Source organism: Seriola aureovittata, chromosome 5 (assembly GCF_021018895.1).
Source record: "Seriola aureovittata isolate HTS-2021-v1 ecotype China chromosome 5, ASM2101889v1, whole genome shotgun sequence".
NCBI classification, from domain to species: domain Eukaryota; kingdom Metazoa; phylum Chordata; class Actinopteri; order Carangiformes; family Carangidae; genus Seriola; species Seriola aureovittata.
The window spans coordinates 15,866,284-15,884,716 of record NC_079368.1 but is presented as its reverse complement, the minus strand read 5'-3'; the positions used below and the strand labels follow the sequence as shown (position 1 = coordinate 15,884,716).

At 38.0% G+C, this 18,433-nt stretch overlaps 2 protein-coding genes across 2 annotated transcripts; both read right to left on the bottom strand.

Annotated features, from left to right (window-relative positions):
- Window positions 1–173: 173 nt before the first annotated feature.
- Window positions 174–7,710, bottom strand: LOC130169697 (beta-1,3-galactosyl-O-glycosyl-glycoprotein beta-1,6-N-acetylglucosaminyltransferase-like). Its single transcript, XM_056376623.1, has 5 exons — window positions 7,638–7,710; window positions 3,764–4,379; window positions 3,559–3,652; window positions 2,978–3,382; window positions 174–2,866 (listed from the first exon to the last, which is right to left on the bottom strand). The coding sequence occupies exons 2-5, from the start codon at window positions 4,069–4,071 to the stop codon at window positions 2,381–2,383; spliced, it is 1,293 nt and encodes a 430-aa protein (XP_056232598.1). The 5' UTR covers window positions 4,072–4,379; window positions 7,638–7,710; the 3' UTR covers window positions 174–2,380.
- Window positions 7,711–8,715: 1,005 nt separating this feature from the next.
- Window positions 8,716–16,174, bottom strand: LOC130168988 (beta-1,3-galactosyl-O-glycosyl-glycoprotein beta-1,6-N-acetylglucosaminyltransferase-like). Its single transcript, XM_056375370.1, has 4 exons — window positions 11,673–16,174; window positions 11,470–11,563; window positions 10,889–11,293; window positions 8,716–10,780 (listed from the first exon to the last, which is right to left on the bottom strand). Exons 1-4 carry the CDS (start codon window positions 11,978–11,980, stop codon window positions 10,295–10,297), a joined length of 1,293 nt encoding a protein of 430 aa, XP_056231345.1. The 5' UTR covers window positions 11,981–16,174; the 3' UTR covers window positions 8,716–10,294.
- Between the last annotated feature and the right edge of the window lie 2,259 nt (window positions 16,175–18,433).

Sequence of the window (18,433 nt, the reverse complement as noted above, 5' to 3'; positions counted from 1 at the left end):
AATATCTTTAGTTTTGTGAACAGGCCATTAGTTTTATGATCCAATTTAGTTTTAATTCTTATGGCTCATTTTTATAATATGAAAACTGAATAGGGATGGTTTTACATGCATTTCCCCACATTTTTAAGATATAGGTGAAGAATAACATTAAACATAAGACACTTGCAACACTATTGACTGATATTAATTTTTAATTTAATTTCTCAAAATGCCATTTGAAGTCTTCCCAGGACAAAAGATAAATTAGTGTCATCTGTAAATAAGATACATGTGAATCATTTTGACACTTTACAGAGATCATATAAATAATAATAATAATAATAATAATAATAATAATAATAATAATAATAAACCCAGTGGAACACCCCAGATTACTTTAAAAGATTCAGAGATATTAGAGATCTATCCATCACTGTACAAAAGTAACAGTTAAAGTCCCCAGCCATCACAGTGTTGCCACCAATCCAGTCAGCACATTTAGAAAAAACACGAGAGATAAAATCATTAAATTGGTAGATGGAAAATATATATTCATGAACAATGCTTTCCTTTAATCTGCCAGATTTAACAAATAGTTTGGACATCAGATATAAGGCAGGTAATTATTGATTAAAACAGTAAACCCCTCTGCTAACCAGTCCCACTGTAACTTAGAATGTTTTTCTCAGCATTGAATAAAAGTCTTTTAGCAGAACATTATGATGTCACAGTGAATCAAACTTTTCAAAAAGAATTAACAAAAACAAATTTGCACCAACAGGATGAACAGGATCTTTAACTGTGCGATGCTTCCAAAGGGCTGCAGCAGCATCTCAATGTAGCTTAGGTGGGTGTTCCTGTGCAGAACACTGCCACACTGACTCCACCAAATTCACTTCAGCATTTTGAATCTGGCCTGCTGGAGTTCCAGGAGTGGGTGGTCCTCCTGCCCGATGATGTTTCCCGCTTTTTGATCAGGGTCAGCTTGTCTTTCCTCAGGACCGCGATGATGGTTGTTTCAGTCTATTCTCCCTCTGTCCTGCTGGACATTTTCCGATTTCGAAGGGAAATAAGCTTGATGTGTTCTTCATCTGCTGCACTAAGTTTCCTTGGCCGACCACTGCGTCTACGATCCTCAACGTTGCCCGTTTCTTTGTGCTTCTTCAAAAGAGTTTGAACAGCACATCTTGAAACCCCAGTCTGCTTTGAAATCTTTGTCTGGGAGAGACCTTGCTGATGCAGTATAACTACCTTGGGTCTTGTTGCTGTGCTCAGTCTTGCCATGGTGTATGACCTGTGACATGAAACTGTCTTCCACAACCTCACCTTGGTAGCAGAGTTTGGCTTTTCCTCCCCCAGTTTTAAGCCTCCTACACAGCTGTTTCTGTTTCAGTAAATGACTGTGTTTCGATCATTAGCACCTGTTTGGTATAATTAGTTGATCATACACCTGACTATAATCCTACAAAATCCCTGACTTTGTGCAAGTGTATCTATAAGAATTGATGCCGGTTTGAAGGCAAAGGTTAGTAACGCCAAATATATATTGATTTGATTTAGATTTTTCTTTTGTTCGCTCACTTTGCATTTTGTAAATTGATAAAAATAAACAATTATTTATATTTTTGGAAGCATTCTTAGTTTACAGCATTTTTTCACACCTGCCTAAAACTTTTGCACAGTACTGTATATTATATAAACCATGTGTTGTATTTGTCACAGGAGAAAAAACAATCACAGCCAACTCCTACACTGTCAGACATATAAAAATGTACTTTTGAATACTTAAATATTTTTAAAAGCAAGAACCCCGGTACTGTAACTCAAGTAAAAATTTGAACAACTTTCACTTGTATTGGAGCGATATTTGACCAGGAGTATCTAGTGTCTCAGTGTTCTTTGTCCACATCTGTCCATGATAAATTAAGAGAGAACCCATTTGAACCATGTCCCTTGAGCTGCAATCTTTTTTTCTGCTGTTTTGTCTGCCATGCGCTTAGATTGTTAAGGTAGATGTTTACGTTTGGGGACATTGTTTCACTGGAAAATACAGATAGAGATCGCTGTTGTCTTACACACTTGTCTTGCAGCAGATTTTGCTGTAGGGTTTTTCCCAGTGCTTCACCCATATTCTCATCCAAAAACCTAAATGGCTTTTTCTTCAGGACTTTTAAGTAGAGGGATGTAAATGTCAGGTTTATAAACTTCTAAATTAGCAGCAACGGGACTTAAATGTATTGCCACAAATTAAATTTTTTTTTAACCATTTCATTGTATTTGTACTTTTTTTTATGATACTAGAAATATAAATAATTTTAAATACATCTTGAAATGAAATTATCTGCTGCTTCAGATGATTCCATTCTTGGTTTGCAGGAAAAAAAAAAAATCTCCAATACACCTAGTGCAACTCAGCCAGTGCTTTTTGTCTCAGATACTTCTCCAAGCAGTAGATAGCAATGGGATCTGTATCCATGTCAAACTTGTTGGCAAAGAGGTGATGCTGCTTAAGCATCCATTTTAGGTCTCCAGCACCATATACACAGATTGACCTGACATGGTTGCCATGACACTCTGGGTACACTGCCTCCAGTGAACCCAGTGACCCCTCATGCCACTGCCACTTCACCAGTCGTGCAATGGCATGCATGTCTGACATGTCATATTTGGTGTTGGGCCTCGCTGAGCCAGGAACACCAGGGATTCGCTGAATGGTTGCCCAGAGAAATTCATCAGGACTGTAGGTGTCTTTGGCCCACTCAATTAGTGTCTGTATTCGGCTGTCTTCCAACACACTGCGCACGTAGCCTCGGCTAACCACAATGTAGGCATTTCCTGACAGAATGGGTAGGTTGAAGGGAGGTGGCTCCTTCGCTTTTCCTGCCCCCTGAGACAGTTGTAACAGTTATGATATGTTATGTTATGTTCATTATGGTCAATTTGAATAGAAAGATTTTGCAAATAATCAATATGTAATTTTAATATTCAAAAGAAGTACCTGGATGTTTCCATCAACTATCTTGTAAGAATTTGTCACTCTTGACTTCTTTCCCTCAGGCATTTTTTCTGACTCTAAGCTGTTCCCGCCCTTCAAGGAACGCAACATCCTCACCATCTCCAAGTTGGTTTTCAGGGGGAAATCCTGGCCACAAAGGTTGATGAAGTATTTCCATTTTGTGCTGGCTTTATAGAGGTCAGCCATACAGTTAAGGTCAGCCTGGACGCGTGGCCAGGCAGCATAGACCACGCTCACAGGCTGGCTGACCATGAAGGTATTTGGGAAACAGGAAGTAATTGCCATGATGGTAGAGAAGACTGAGGGATCTGATTTTTTGTCCACATGGATACAATATATATTATGAGGTACATAGATGGCTCGCAGCAGTCGCTCAAAGTTCTGCACCTAGAGTATATGAAAAAATAAATGATCCTTTATGTGTGTACGTCAACTGAACTGAATTTCATTTGTAAAATTGATGAAATGCCCTTTTAAATTAATGACTTAATTAAATAGTTTAGACCTACTACACTGTTTGAACATGTATTTGAATTTAAATTGAGGCTTTAGAATTTACATACCTTATGATGAACAACTATAGAGTAAGCCAGAGGGAAGTCCTCTTCCTCCTGGCTTAACGGGAGTGTTAAGTATTTTCTGCTTAACTTGAATTCCCTGTAAATACACAATATTGAACAAATAACAAAAGGAATGAATAAATTCAGTCCATTTAAATAGTAGTTAAAATTATACAATGACTAAAACTTGTAGTTTAAAGCAACATACCTACAGTCTTTGGTTGCATTAATGTAATACTCATCAGGGATGTGAACACTCTTGCGGAAGTCTTTAGTGAGAGTCAGTAATTTGGCTTGGTCCAGTGCCTGCCTCTCTCCACGCAGGATCGCTGAACAGTTGCACACTGTCTCCGGGCCGACATCAGCATCTGTATACTCCAACCAGCTGTAGCTGAGAAAGTAGGTAGGATCCCAGCTTGTTTTTGGGTGACTGAGTAGGGAAAGCATCCATAGTGATCCCAGTCCAAGAGTGATCTTCAGCAACAGTAGAAGCCTGCCTCCTTTCAGTAATCTCATTATTAGAGAGGAGGAACTTAACTATAGGAAGCTTTTACTGTGTGAGTTCTGTATGTAGTTCACCTGCACTTCACCTTTATATTTCTTTCAAATACTCACTGATTTACTTTTTTCTGCCATTGAAACATTATGCATCTGAAATTATTAAGGCCTGTCTGAATCATTACAATAAACTAAACATTTTTCTAGTTATTGCTCCATTCTGTACTTTACTGCACTGATTTTCATAGAGTAATGTTTTACAGTGTGTAGATAAGTTCCTGTCTTTCTGGATCCGGGCAGATTAGTTGCTTCGCATTTTATTGCCCCTGGAAACAAGATGAGAAGAGATATGAATACATCCATTCTTTAGCCAGAAATAAAATTTCAAAGTGTAAAATTCAAAAGTGTCCTTAAAGCAAAGTTCCTGTTCCATGTGTTGCCATGCCTGTTGTCATATTTCATATTTCAGGTATAAGGATGTAAACCTGCCAGGTGCCACCTATGACAACTGTGTGTAAAATGTAAAAGTCACCATAAAACACATGTTTCCCTATAGATATTGTTGCCATGAATTAACTAGAAATGTTCCTATTAATAGTCTTTTATCTGTACAGGTAATTGTAACACCCACCAACATGATAAACCACAAACGTAATAAATTTCTCACAAACATAATAGCAGTTGCCTACTACAAACATAATACGTAATTTCTGCAAATGTAGTAGCTAATACATTTGAAGGGATTTGTTATGTTTGTGAGAAGGTGAAAAAAGGAAAAAGATTAAATATCTTGAATCCTTCTGTTTTTGTCAACAGTTATATTAACTTAATATTTAAAAGGTACTTTGAAACTGCTGGACCTCTGTTTTCTAGCCCAAGACACATTGATACAAATTCAACCGGATTCTAAGGCTGACGTTTTTGTCTTTATAAAAAACATTTAGAAAGTTTCCCTATATTTCCCTAGACTTACCACACTAATACTGAGTAGGACCTCCCTTTGTTCAAACAGCCTCAACTCTTCATAGATTCTACAAGTTGTTGGGAACCGTCCTACGAGATATAATTTCTACTCACTTGTCACCTGTACATTCGTACTGCCAATCTCCTGATCTATCCCAAATTTGTTCTATTGGATTCAGGTGAGGTGACTGGGGAGGCTAAAAAAGTACACTGAATTAACCACAATGTTCATGGAAAAGTTTGTGACAACAATACTCAGTTGAGCTGTAGCATTCCACAAGATGTCAGAAACTGTCCTTTCATTGTTGATCTAATCACACCTGTAACTTGATCTGTTGCATTCTGATGAAGTGAAATACAAAGAACTAACTGACGTTGATTAAACAATTCGAGCAATGACTGATTTGCATCAAGGTGGCAAGAAAACCACACCTATAAAACAATACCCGAAACCTGGGACAAATCCGGAAAATCTGGATTCATCACACCAGGATATGTTTTTACTGTCTTCAACTGTGGTTATCTGAGTTATTGTAGCCTTTCTGTCAGCTTGGACCAGTCTGGCCATTCTCCTCTGACACCTCTCCTCAACAAGATGTTTCCTTCTGCAGGACTACATGAGAGGCACAGAGGCATCAGGCAAAGGTTCAAATCAGGTAAACAGGCACAGGTCAAAAATCCAAAAAGGCAATACATAAAAGCAGCCAGGAACACAAACTACGATCTGGCAAACAACAAAGGCAAACTGACTGATATAGTTAGTGCTGAGGGGTAAACGAGCAAACAAGCAACAGGTGTGTGGCAGAATGAGCAGGCTGGCAGCTGATAGGCTGCCAGACAATACAGGGGGAGTCCCAGTGAGTGTGGATTTTTGACCAACTCAATTTGAATTTGGTAGTGGCCCAATGAACAAAGCTTTTTATTCTACGGGTTCTACAAGTAAGTCCGTTTTTTCTTTTTAAACAAATCAAGACAAATCTTTGAGCTGAAATAACAGGCTGGGTGTACTTCTTCTTGTATATCAATGGGGGCACAGTATGCTTCAAGATAAGTAGTATAACCATTTATCATTCTCAGCCTGATACAGATGAGCAAAGTGTTGTTAAACATAGAGTGGAGGACAAAAGAGAGAATCTGTTTCACCCAAAAAGTGTGAACACTCCTGATATCTGCTGAAATATGCAAATATCCCTGAATATCAATATGTTAATGTGATGTATTTGAATTTGCAAAGTAGACAAATGCAGTGCATTTCCCTGCAGGTTTTACTTTTTTAGGCTGCAGGGATAAGTTTACCGCTGCCAGGAGTGTTACATTTTGACACTTTTATTCTGAAATCCAAATTCTCCAAAATCTACTTGGAATTAATGTGTGATTTTTACTTGTCAGTATATGCAGGTTTTTCATGCCAGTATTTTTTAATGCCAATTATAAGGGTGACATGTTTACCGTCATTCCTCTGTAGTTGTTGTAGTTGTTTGGTAAACATGTTCAGGCAGTTGAAAGCTTGTAACACTGGAATGACAGTCAGTACAGGGCATAGCTCTGCTATAAAGTTAAACAATTTTACATGTGTCTGTCAGATCAAGATAATAATCTGAACCAAATTGTACAAAGTCATAGATCTCCACAGTAGGATTACGTATGATTATTTTTTACATCAAGATCCATACATTATTATCTCCCAATTTCAAGAATACTGATAAACTGAAAGAAATTCTGTATCTGCCCTTTAACCCAATGGGCACCAAAATTGAATGGGTTCTTCCTTTGACAGTGCCTCATCCCTCCCCCAAGTATGGTGCAATTTGGTTCAGTGTAACATGTAACCAGTTTTGATAATCTCATAATTTTTCATATATTATTTTTTATTAAATTATTCATATATCACATACTATCTAAAGACAAATGCCTGATTCCAGATTCCTTCAGATGTTCCTCTGTCATATATCTTGGTGACATTTTACTGAAAATTGAATGAATAACTATGTTGAGTGTATATGCTGTTTAATTAATGTATAATTTTCATCAACAGGTTGTTTTGGCATGGGCGCTGATTTACAGGCACAATTTCACTCCACAGAGATTTTATATTATACAACTGTAATATTATATATAAGGACAAGTAATTATTTTACACTTACACCAGCGAGTCAGTTGCTTACTAAAGAAGGACTACTGTGTAACTAATAAGAATTTCTCACCAGTTACAATGTACAATTACCCAAGAATTTCCCATGCTTGTTATTATCGAAGAAAATCCTTGAACAAGCGGTGGCTAATTGACTTTATAAATAGTTTTTATGTCTTAATGACCCCCATGCAGTAACAACTCTGCTCTTGATAATGGAAACGAGGAGGATATTACACATTTATCCAACTAATTTCAAAGAAGGTAGCCTACATGTTTGCAATGATGACAGAATATTCTTATTAGATGAGCTCAGCTGTCACTTACACTTCGGTGCTCTTTAAAAAGAACTGATGTCTTAATTCGCTTTGGGAGGCACTTTCAATTCACAAATTAGCGAACATTTAATCACTGTCATTTAAATAGGATATAGCCTCAAAGATGATTTCAATCCTGTAACATTTCAATGCCTTAAATTGGAAATACTGACCGTTTCAGATTCATCACCAACTCTGCTACTGCCGGGGTTGTGTCGAAGTCTCTGTCTGTGTCGAAAGTGTTTCCTCATACCTTCACCTGAACAGAAACTAACCGACCATAAACCCCGAGGGGGGTGTTTCTTGACAAAAATTCAGTTCTTTACATTTAAGAAGGAAATAGAACAACACGCGGCAATCATTATGCTCTCTCAACAAAACAAAGAACTATCAAAACATTGAATGTATGCAATATTTTTTTTTAATTTTCAAGTGATCTTATTGTCATATAGCCAACTTGCGTTGTATATCTTTATTTATTTTACTTTATTTATGTTTCCAGTCTGTTTGTTTTTTTCTGTTTGACAGCCTTTTCCTTTTTATTTTTTCATTGTTTCATCTGTTGTCTATGTGTGTGTACCCCGATGTTTTCATTTGATACTGTGTATACTGACTGAAATAAAGGTCCACGGGCTGTCTAGTCCATGGTTTGGTTGCTTGGGAAAGGATATGTCACCCTCGTGTGGTTGGAGTCAAAGACCAAAGTCAGCTACCATCAAACTTCACAGGTATAACCAGTAACGGGCTTAATATATCCAACGTATATCCGATATTATAATATATTGGCTATTAAAATGTTAAACATTATAATATGATTAGAAGAAAAATTGTGGACTGATAACAAATGACCTCATATTTTATTGAAAAATAAACGAAATGGGTTACAATAAATGTATTGCCCTTCCCTAGGTGGGTCGGGAATGCATCATTTTGTAATCGCTACATTTCCTACAACAATTGAAGGCAACATGTGGCTCCCGGCCGGCTTTGGTCACGTGATCAATGCATCAGCAGAAGCGTTTGTGATGCAGTTCAGTTCAACTCATCATGTAACATCACTGGTTCTCTACGAGCACCAGGGCTTCATTATTACCGTCATACTGCAAGTGGACCTGAGACAAACCGGGAGTGTAATTCTCAAGAACTGTATAACCAACACAAAAACCGTTTTAGGAAGTCACCCTCACCCTTCTGCTGGGGAGAGGTTGTCAGAGGCTTCAGGAGTGAAAGCAAAGAACTGGGGATTCTCACAGGTGAGTTGATCATCTACCATTAATCTGTGAGCTGGCCCTGCTCTATACTGCTTTGATTTGGGGGCATTAGGGATGCAAGACTTGTTACTAGGGTAGCCTACTTTATGAGTGTTTTTTAGGACTCCAAGCTAGAACATGTACTGTTTTATGTTATGTGAAACACACAGCTAACTAGCTAACCGCTATCTCTAGCAGGTGATTGCAAATGATTGACAATCAATAATCCCAAACACCCCAATTCGCAAATAGCCAAATAAATCTAGTAGATCCAGAGATCACATTTCACGGTTTGAGTCAAGACACTGAGTGAGATCGAAGTAGGCTGGCAACCAGAGTATCAGCAACTGAGTAGTGAAATCTTAGAGAACTAACTGCTCTCCCAGCTGTGTCCAGTTTTTATATGGCAAGAACCAAAATCCTGCAAGCTGTAATTCACTGTAATTATATTGACAGATTTCCAGTTATATAAAGCGTTTATTTCATATTGTATACTATCTAATCCATTATGATGATATGCAAAAGCACTTATTCTGCAGTAGAAATCTCACTGTAACTTGCAGTTGCAATTTGCTGCATTTTCAAACCTATCAAAGTATTTCATGAGGGAAGATCTCATGGGTGAAATGTTTTCCTGGCTGTTGCAAGTAATTATTCTAGTTTACATTGGGACCAGGGTTACTGCATGTAGACTTAAAAGTTCAAGATCTCCTTTATATTTTCATTCATGTGTTGGTTATAATTTAATCAAATAAATCATTTGATCAAAATATATTTCTCAGGTCATATTTTTTATTTTCACATATTTAGGTAATGGAAATACAACTTATTTTCAAAAAACATGAAAACCGGGAAACAATATGAAAAGACATTCGCACGATTGGCAAAGATGATTCCCCTCTTTGTAATCTGCTGTTCTATTTGGACATCTTAAATCAAATTGTGTTTTGCAAATCGTTTTCCAATGCAAACCCAGTATTCACTGTGTATGATGATCACTTACATGATTCAAGCAATCATTGAACCATATTTAAATACTTTCAGCAATTAAAACCCCACTGATTTCACCTGTTATTCCATGACTGAACAAAATGATTTTAAAGAGCACCAAAGCTATAAAAAAAAAAAGAAAAAGAAAAAAGTCAACCTTTTGTAAACAAATTTGGACCAAATTAATAAAAGGATGAGCAGGATCTTAAACTGTGCGATGCAGCCAATGGGCCTGTAATAGAGGTGTGCGAAAGGGACTCCTTCGAAGGTGACATGGTCAAGCGCACATCAGAGCAAGCATCCGATGTGAGTGAGCACTCACCCTGAGTCACCATTACAAGATCCTGCAAGAAGAAGTTTCAATAGAAGCTACCGGGGACCAAAGCCAACCATACCAGATTTTGTAGAGACCCTGGAGAATTTGCACGACTCAAAATAACCTTGGAGAACCTCCTACCAGTTGACAGCACCAAGCTCTTCTACAGCAATGGATTCTCCAAACATTGGGCGAGGGGACACTGTGGCTTTTGAGAAGTTCACTCTACAGAGCCGTGCCCTGATGGGTAAGGCTGAGTTGCACCTAGTTGCACCTAGTACAACTCAGCCAGTGCCTTTTGTCTCAGATACTTCTCCAAGCAGTAGATAGCGATGGGCTCTGTGTCCATGTCAAACTTGTTGGCAAAGAGGTGATGCTGCTTAAGCATCCATTTTAGGTCTCCAGCACCATATACACAGATTGACCTGACATGGTTGCCGTGACACTCTGGGTACACTGCGTGCACAGAACCCAGTGACCCCTCATGACCATGCCACTTCACCAGTCGTGCAATGGCATGCATGTCTGACATGTCATATTTGGGGTGGGGCCTCGCTGAGCCAGGAACACCAGGGATTCGCTGAATGGTTGCCCAGAGAAATTCATCAGGACTGTAGGTGTCTTTGGCCCACTCAATCAGTGTCTGTATTCGGCTGTCTTCCAACACACTGCGCACGTAGCCTCGGCTAACCACAATGTAGGCATTTCCTGACAGAATGGGCAGGTTGAAGGGAGGTGGCTCCTTTGCTTTTCCTGCCCCCTGAGACAGTTGAAACAGTTATATGTTATGTTATGTTCATTATGGTCAATCTGAATAGAAAGATTTTGCAAATAATCAATATGTAATTCTAATATTCAAAAGAAGTACCTGGATGTTTCCATCAACTATCTTGTAAGAATTTGTCACTCTTGACTTCTTTCCCTCAGGCATTTTTTCTGACTCTAAGCTGTTCCCGCCCTTCAAGGAACGCAACATCCTCACCATCTCCAAGTTGGTTTTCAGGGGGAAATCCTGGCCACAAAGGTTGATGAAGTATTTCCATTTTGTGCTGGCTTTATAGAGGTCAGCCATACAGTTAAGGTCAGCCTGGACACGTGGCCAGGCAGCATAGACCACGCTCACAGGCTGGCTGACCATGAAGGTATTTGGGAAACAGGAAGTAATTGCCATGATGGTAGAGAAAACTGAGGGATCTGATTTTTTGTCCACATGGATACAATATATATTATGAGGTACATAGATGGCTCGCAGCAGTCGCTCAAAGTTCTGCACCTAGAGTAAATGAAAAAATAAATGATCCTTTATGTGTGTACGTCAACTGAACTGAATTTCATTTGTAAAATTGATGAAATGCCCTTTTAAATTAATGACTTAATTAAATAGTTTAGACCTACTACACTGTTTGAACATGTATTTGAATTTAAATTGAGGCTTTAGAATTTACATACCTTATGATGAACAACTATAGAGTAAGCCAGAGCGAAGTCCTCTTCCTCCTGGCTTAACGGGAGTGTTAAGTATTTTCTGCTTAACTTGAATTCCCTGTAAATACACAATTGAACAAATAACAAAAGGAATGAATAAATTCAGTCCATTTAAATAGTAGTTAAAATTATACAATGACTAAAACTTGTAGTTTAAAGCAACATACCTACAGTCTTTGGTTGCATTAATGTAATACTCATCAGGGATGTGAACACTCTTGCGGAAGTCTTTAGTGAGAGTCAGTAATTTGGCTTGGTCCAGTGCCTGCCTCTCTCCACGCAGGATCGCTGAACAGTTGCACACTGTCTCCGGGCCGACATCAGCATCTGTATACTCCAACCAGCTGTAGCTGAGAAAGTAGGTAGGATCCCAGCTTGTTTTTGGGTGACTGAGTAGGGAAAGCATCCATAGTGATCCCAGTCCAAGAGTGATCTTCAGCAACAGTAGAAACCTATCTCCTTTCAGTAGCTTCATTATTTGAGAGGAGGAAATTAACTATAGGAAGCTTTTACTGTGTGAGTTCTGTATGTAGTTCACCTGCACTTCACCTTTATATTTCTTTCAAATACTCACTGATTTACTGTTTTCTGCCATTGAAACATTATGCGTCTGAAATTATTAAGGCCTGTCTGAATCATTACAATAAACTAAACATTTTTCTAGTTATTGCTCCATTCTGTACTTTACTGCACTGATTTTCATAGAGTAATGTTTTACAGTGTGTAGATAAGTTCCTGTCTTTCTGGATCCGGGCAGATTAGTTGCTTCGCATTTTATTGCCCCTGGAAACAAGATGAGAAGAGATATGAATACATCCATTCTTTAGCCAGAAATACAATTTCAAAGTGTAAAATTCAAAGGTGTCCTTAAAGCAAAGTTCCTGTTGTCATGTAAATAATGTTCGACTACAGATGTTCCTAGGTAATGATACTCTTCTAAAGTCAATCAAAAATGATACCATTATTAAAGACATGAGCTCAAAAAAAAGGAAAGAAAAAAAATGATCGAGGTTTTGGGCTGAACACAACGCAAACTATACTTTTCAGCTTTCTAAAGTTGAAATGTGTATTCCTTTCTAAAACTGTACTTTTGTCTAGTCTATTTTAAAACAAGTAGGCCCTCTTTAACTTTTACCAAAATAAAATACCAATAAAGTAACAGAACTGATTATAATAATGTGTTTTTGTTTGTTATAATAATTTATTCACTTTTCTTGTCATAGTTTATATTTCAGGTATAAGGATGTAAAACTGCCAGGTGCCACCTATGACAACTGTGTGTAAAATGTAAAAGTCACCATAAAACACATGTTTCCCTATAGATATTGTTGCCATGAATTAACTAGAAATGTTCCTATTAATAGTCTTTTATCTGTACAGGTAATTGTAACACCCACCAACGTAATAAACCACAAACGTAATAAATTTCTCACAAACATAATAGCAGTTGCCTACTACAAACATAATACGTAATTTCTGCAAATGTAGTAGCTAATACATTTGAAGGGATTTGTTATGTTTGTGAGAAGGTGAAAAAAGGAAAAAGATTAAATATCTTGAATCCTTCTGTTTTTGTCAACAGTTATATTAACTTAATATTTAAAAGGTACTTTGAAACTGCTGGACCTCTGTTTTCTAGCCCAAGACACATTGATACAAATTCAACCGGATTCTAAGGCTGACGTTTTTGTCTTTATAAAAAACATTTAGAAAGTTTCCCTATATTTCCCTAGACTTACCACACTAATACTGAGTAGGACCTCCCTTTGTTCAAACAGCCTCAACTCTTCATAGATTCTACAAGTTGTTGGGAACCGTCCTACGAGATATAATTTCTACTCACTTGTCACCTGTACATTCGTACTGCCAATCTCCTGATCTATCCCAAATTTGTTCTATTGGATTCAGGTGAGGTGACTGGGGAGGCTAAAAAAGTACACTGAATTAACCACAATGTTCATGGAAAAGTTTGTGACAACAATACTCAGTTGAGCTGTAGCATTCCACAAGATGTCAGAAACTGTCCTTTCATTGTTGATCTAATCACACCTGTAACTTGATCTGTTGCATTCTGATGAAGTGAAATACAAAGAACTAACTGACGTTGATTAAACAATTCGAGCAATGACTGATTTGCATCAAGGTGGCAAGAAAACCACACCTCTAGACAACACCCACATCTTGGGACAAGGTTGGGACAATTGCTTCATGCTGTTGATGCCAAGTTTCTAACACTAGCATCTGCGTGCCTCAGCAGAAATCCGGATTCATCACACCAGGATATGTTTTTACTGTCTTCAACTGTGGTTATCTGAGTTATTGTAGCCTTTCTGTCAGCTCGGACCAGTCTGGCCATTCTCCTCTGACACCTCTCCTCAACAAGATGTTTCCTTCTGCAGAACTACAGCTCACTGGATGTTTTTTATTTTTGTTGCACCATTCTGCATAAACTCAAGTTTCAGAATTCAGTGACAGGAATACTTAAACCAGCCCATCTGGAGCCAATAATCATGTGAAATATAAACATTAACTGAAGTTCCTGGCCTGTATCTGCATGATCTTATGCATTGTACTGCTGTCACTTTAGTGGCAGATTGGACAATTGCATGAATTAGTAAGTGTACAAGTGTTCCTAATAAAGTGCTTGGTGAGGGTATGTAATAACAGAACAGAATTTATTGTTGTATAGTCAGGGGTTGACAGTAATGAAGTACTTTTACTTGAGTACTGTACTTATGTATATTTTTTCAGAATAAGTTAAGTGTTATTTTTTTTGGAAACTAATGACTATTACTCCACTACACTCAAAAGACAAATATTGTGCCTTTGACTCCACTACATTTCTATGAAGTACTCCTTACTTTGAAGCAAAGCTTTTAGTTAGCGAAATGAATGAAGGAATTCGTTACAGGAGAAAATACAATGACAGCCAACTCCTATGCTGTCAGTCATGTTGTGCTTGCTGCATTTTTCTACAACACATCATTTCAGCTGTCTTAGATGTAATTTGGTTAATTTTGACATCTTTTACAAAGCTACATCACATCTTTTTTTTGAGTGACAAAAAGAGGCAGACAACAGAAGAGCCATGAGAATGAAAAAGTTCAAGATGCTCTTGCCATTTCAGATTTTTCCGCGATTGTCACTAAGAGCAGCATCTCTGTGTTTGTGTGTGAGTGCTGCAAGGTGCGCCAGCGTGACACAGAGCTGCCCCCGCCCCTTGCATACAGACCCCGAGAGTGAGACGTTGTACCTTATAGATAGCCTACTAACGGCCGTTTAATACCTGGTTTAATTTTTGCCAACAGACACTGCTGTTACTGCGCAGGACTGGTGACACTGTTTACCAAGAATGCTACTCCGTTATTAGTGCCTCTATGTGGTATAGAGAATTTATCGGATAAAAATGTATTTGTAATTAAACATTTGATCAGTGGGTCAGACTTGATTGACGGGCCAGAGTTGGCCCGCGGGCCGCCAGTTGAATAGGTCGGTTCAGCATAAATCAGCATATAGTGGGTTTTTCCATTGTTATTAGTTTCTGTAAATGCACTGTGGAACAATACAACAATATGTTGACATAAAAAAAACGAATACATTAGTATTTTTAAAAGCAAGTAGCCTACTCCAGTACTGTAACACAAGAAAAATGTAACTGAACAACTTTCACTTGTATTGCAGTAGCTAATATTTGACCAGGAGTATCTGTACTCTGCCTCAAATAATGGATTTGTGTACTTTGTCCACCTCTACTTGAAAATAAAACTAATGCCTCTTCTTTCTTTAAACAAAATCAAGACAAATCTGTGAGGTTAAATAACAGACATTCAATGAGAGTATCATTAATTTGGCATAAATATTGAAATATTAAATAATAACTTTTGCTCACCTAAACAGCACAACAGATAAATGCTCCCTACCTGTGATTTACACGCAGCAGATCAGATTCAAGTATTCTCACTTCATCTCTTTCTGTTTCTCCCCTTGTTGCTCTCCGATGATTCAAGATCAGCTGGTTGAACCTGTTATGTCAATATTATAATATAAATGGACTGGTTTGGCGTGACTATAAACAGTCTTCTTAATCTTCTTAATCCCAACGTTGCCATTTTGTGTTCAGTATGCAGTATGTTAAATGTTCAGTGGCATTCATTATCATTTAAATGAAATCTTTTTTTTTTTAATGCTTTTATTTTATTTCCTTCAAATCAAATATCTGGGACAGTAATGTACTTAATGAAAATACCTGGTTTCTGTGACAGCTACATTTGTGGACGTTGAAATTCTGCAGTGTTGTGGATATATTGTATTGTATGGAACTATTTCATAACAAAGAGTCACACCATGCAGCCTGGCACTAATTTTATACATACAATATGAAATAACAATCACATTTAAATACGAGTAAAACGGAAAAGGCTTTGGTGGATCATAGTGGTAAGACCATGAAAAACACATCACCATGGACAAAATCTCATTATAAAAAATGACCAAAATCAACACATTTTGATATGCTGCACTATAAATAAGTGGTAGGCCTATAAGAATACTTAGAAGACGTGCCAAATGAATATGCTTCAATATAAAAAGGTAAGAAAGTCCTAATTATATCTGACAAGTTGTAATATCTGTCACATGCAGCATCAATTTCTAATAAAAATTCTAAAAGAAAACAGTTCAAACAGCTCATATTTTTGTCCGATTATGATTTATTGTGTTGAATCCAAAGTGGTTTTAAGCTCTGAAGCATTTAACTGAATGACTCGTTTTGCCTTTAACATCACAATTAGGCCTGTCAACACGAATTTTCCGTGATATCAACGATCGTAGGTTTAACACAATGTTACTTTTCAGAACATTATCTTTATTGTTTGTTGCTGTTGTCATTTGTCTAAATTTATGATTTCAAGCCCCGAGCAAGTCCTGTAGAAGTCTTACTACTCCTCCATGAACTCCGCTAGGTTGCATAACATTTATGAATGCGCAGCGCCAGATCCAGTACGCCGTTTGCTCGTTCTCATAGCAGAGGGGCACGATGGGCGTGACACTCCTGCGCATATTCAGTGGGCCGTATAATGCTGAAGTAACTCGGAAGCCAGAAACTTTTTTGGCGTATGCGCCATGCGAGCAACTTCTATAGAAATGAACGGGCGCCATTTTTGATCCGGTATCCAGTTCTTATAATACATCCATGGTCAAAGGGGGGTACAGTAGGTACATTAGGCTACTTCCTGTCAGCATTTTTCAAAGTAAAACTATTTACCATCCACCTAAACCTGGTAAAGATTAACAAAGAGTTTATTAAACAAAGAATGGAGGATAAAAATAATCTGTTTCACACTTATTTAAAGAGTGAAACAAGCGTGAGATTTGCTCAAATCTGCTCCTGCAAATAGCCCTGAAATATCATAATAATGTCTTAAAGAAATGTTTTGTAATTTGCAAAACACACAAATACAGTGCATTTCCCTGCAGGTTTTTATTTATTTAGGCTACAGGAATAAGTAGGCTACATCACTAACAGGAGCGTTACAATTTTTTAGACACTTTTATTTTGAAATCCAAATTGTTTAACTACATGGGTTTTCTTGCTAAAGCTCACAGGAGAAAGGCCCTCAAGTACCAGCCCTTAGTCCAGGAGTGCAGGGAATAAGGTTGTCAGGCATGGCTTTTCCCTGTGGAGATCAGCTGCAGAGGTTTTCCAGCCAGATCAACATGGCGGCTGTCACCAGCTCTGGGCTTGGATGAAAGGAGCAAGAAACCACCATATGCATGTGTGTGTGTGTGTGTGTGTGTGTGTGTGTGTGTGTGTGTGTGTGTGTGTGTGTGTGTGTGTGTGTGTGTGTGTGTGCGTGTGCGCGTGTGCGCGTGTGTCTATATATATATATATATTTTAATTCATACCTATGGCTGGTGTGTTTTAACCAACTCTCTGCTCACATTAGATTCTGGAGATTGATTTTGGCATCACAATTTAAGAGTTTCATGACAGAGTCATAACAATGCTCTCAAACTCATCTAGATCAACATATATTTTATTTTCATTCAGCTCCTGGACTTATAGCAAGATCTTTCACTAGGACATCATAGCTCACTTGAGAGCCTGCACCTCACCTGTCTGTGTTGCTCAGGCTGCTGCTAACAGGATTTTCAGAATAAAATTATTGTAGGAGCAGTTTTAGTTAGTGTTGGCAGATTATATTATTTTTATTATTTTTTATTTTGGCTTTAGATTTCATTATTGATTTGGACACACGGTGGCAGTAATGGGAGACACACACAGGATATATGTTGGGTATAGGTGGGAGGAAGTAGGTAGGCACAGGAAGTGGGAGGGCACACAAGTTTTCACCAGACCTGAGGCAGAGAGGACAAAGAGAGAACACCTGTAGAGAAAGTGGTATGTTGGAAACCTTCGGGGTTATGTCAATAAAACGACATTAAACCTGCAAGGATGACTGGACATTGATTCTGTCTTTTTGGGTCTGCGTAAAGACAACTGGCTGCCCCTCCTGTGCAAGTAATGGCAATATGGGAAACGGATGAACAATGAAAATTGCTATTACAGCTAAGTGAAAACTTCGCTCTATTGGAGTGGATTTGGATTTGTGGATCATTCATAAGGAATGAAAGGATTGTTTTCACGGAAAAAGAGGTTGTTTCATGCACAAACCTGACGACCACACCTCAATCAACGATTGATGCTGCCTGTGCTAATCAGTGGATTGATAGTGAAACCAGCTTGGAATCGAATGACTGCATGCTACAATCAGCTGTTTGAAACACCTCTAATTGGATTGCTGCAAATATGTCCGATGTTGCTGGAAGGGAACCTGAAAAGGAAAAAAGGGTCACTAAACACACTGCTAAAGGTTTGGAAATGTTTGTTGAAAAATGTCAGAAGACAAGAAGCATTAAATGCAAACAG

What these genes read in the sequence shown, in the direction of transcription:
- LOC130169697 (XM_056376623.1), bottom strand. Translation starts at nt 4,071, where the DNA reads ATGAGATTACTGAAAGGAGGCAGGCTTCTACTGTTGCTGAAGATCACT. An exon ending in CTATAGTTGTTCATCATAAG is followed by an intron (nt 3,383 to 3,558) that starts GTATGTAAATTC and finishes CATATACTCTAG; the next exon opens with GTGCAGAACTTTGAGCGACT. An exon ending in TAGTTGATGGAAACATCCAG is followed by an intron (nt 2,867 to 2,977) that starts GTACTTCTTTTG and finishes CAACTGTCTCAG; the next exon opens with GGGGCAGGAAAAGCGAAGGA.
- LOC130168988 (XM_056375370.1), bottom strand. Translation starts at nt 11,980, where the DNA reads ATGAAGCTACTGAAAGGAGATAGGTTTCTACTGTTGCTGAAGATCACT. An exon ending in CTATAGTTGTTCATCATAAG is followed by an intron (nt 11,294 to 11,469) that starts GTATGTAAATTC and finishes CATTTACTCTAG; the next exon opens with GTGCAGAACTTTGAGCGACT. An exon ending in TAGTTGATGGAAACATCCAG is followed by an intron (nt 10,781 to 10,888) that starts GTACTTCTTTTG and finishes CAACTGTCTCAG; the next exon opens with GGGGCAGGAAAAGCAAAGGA.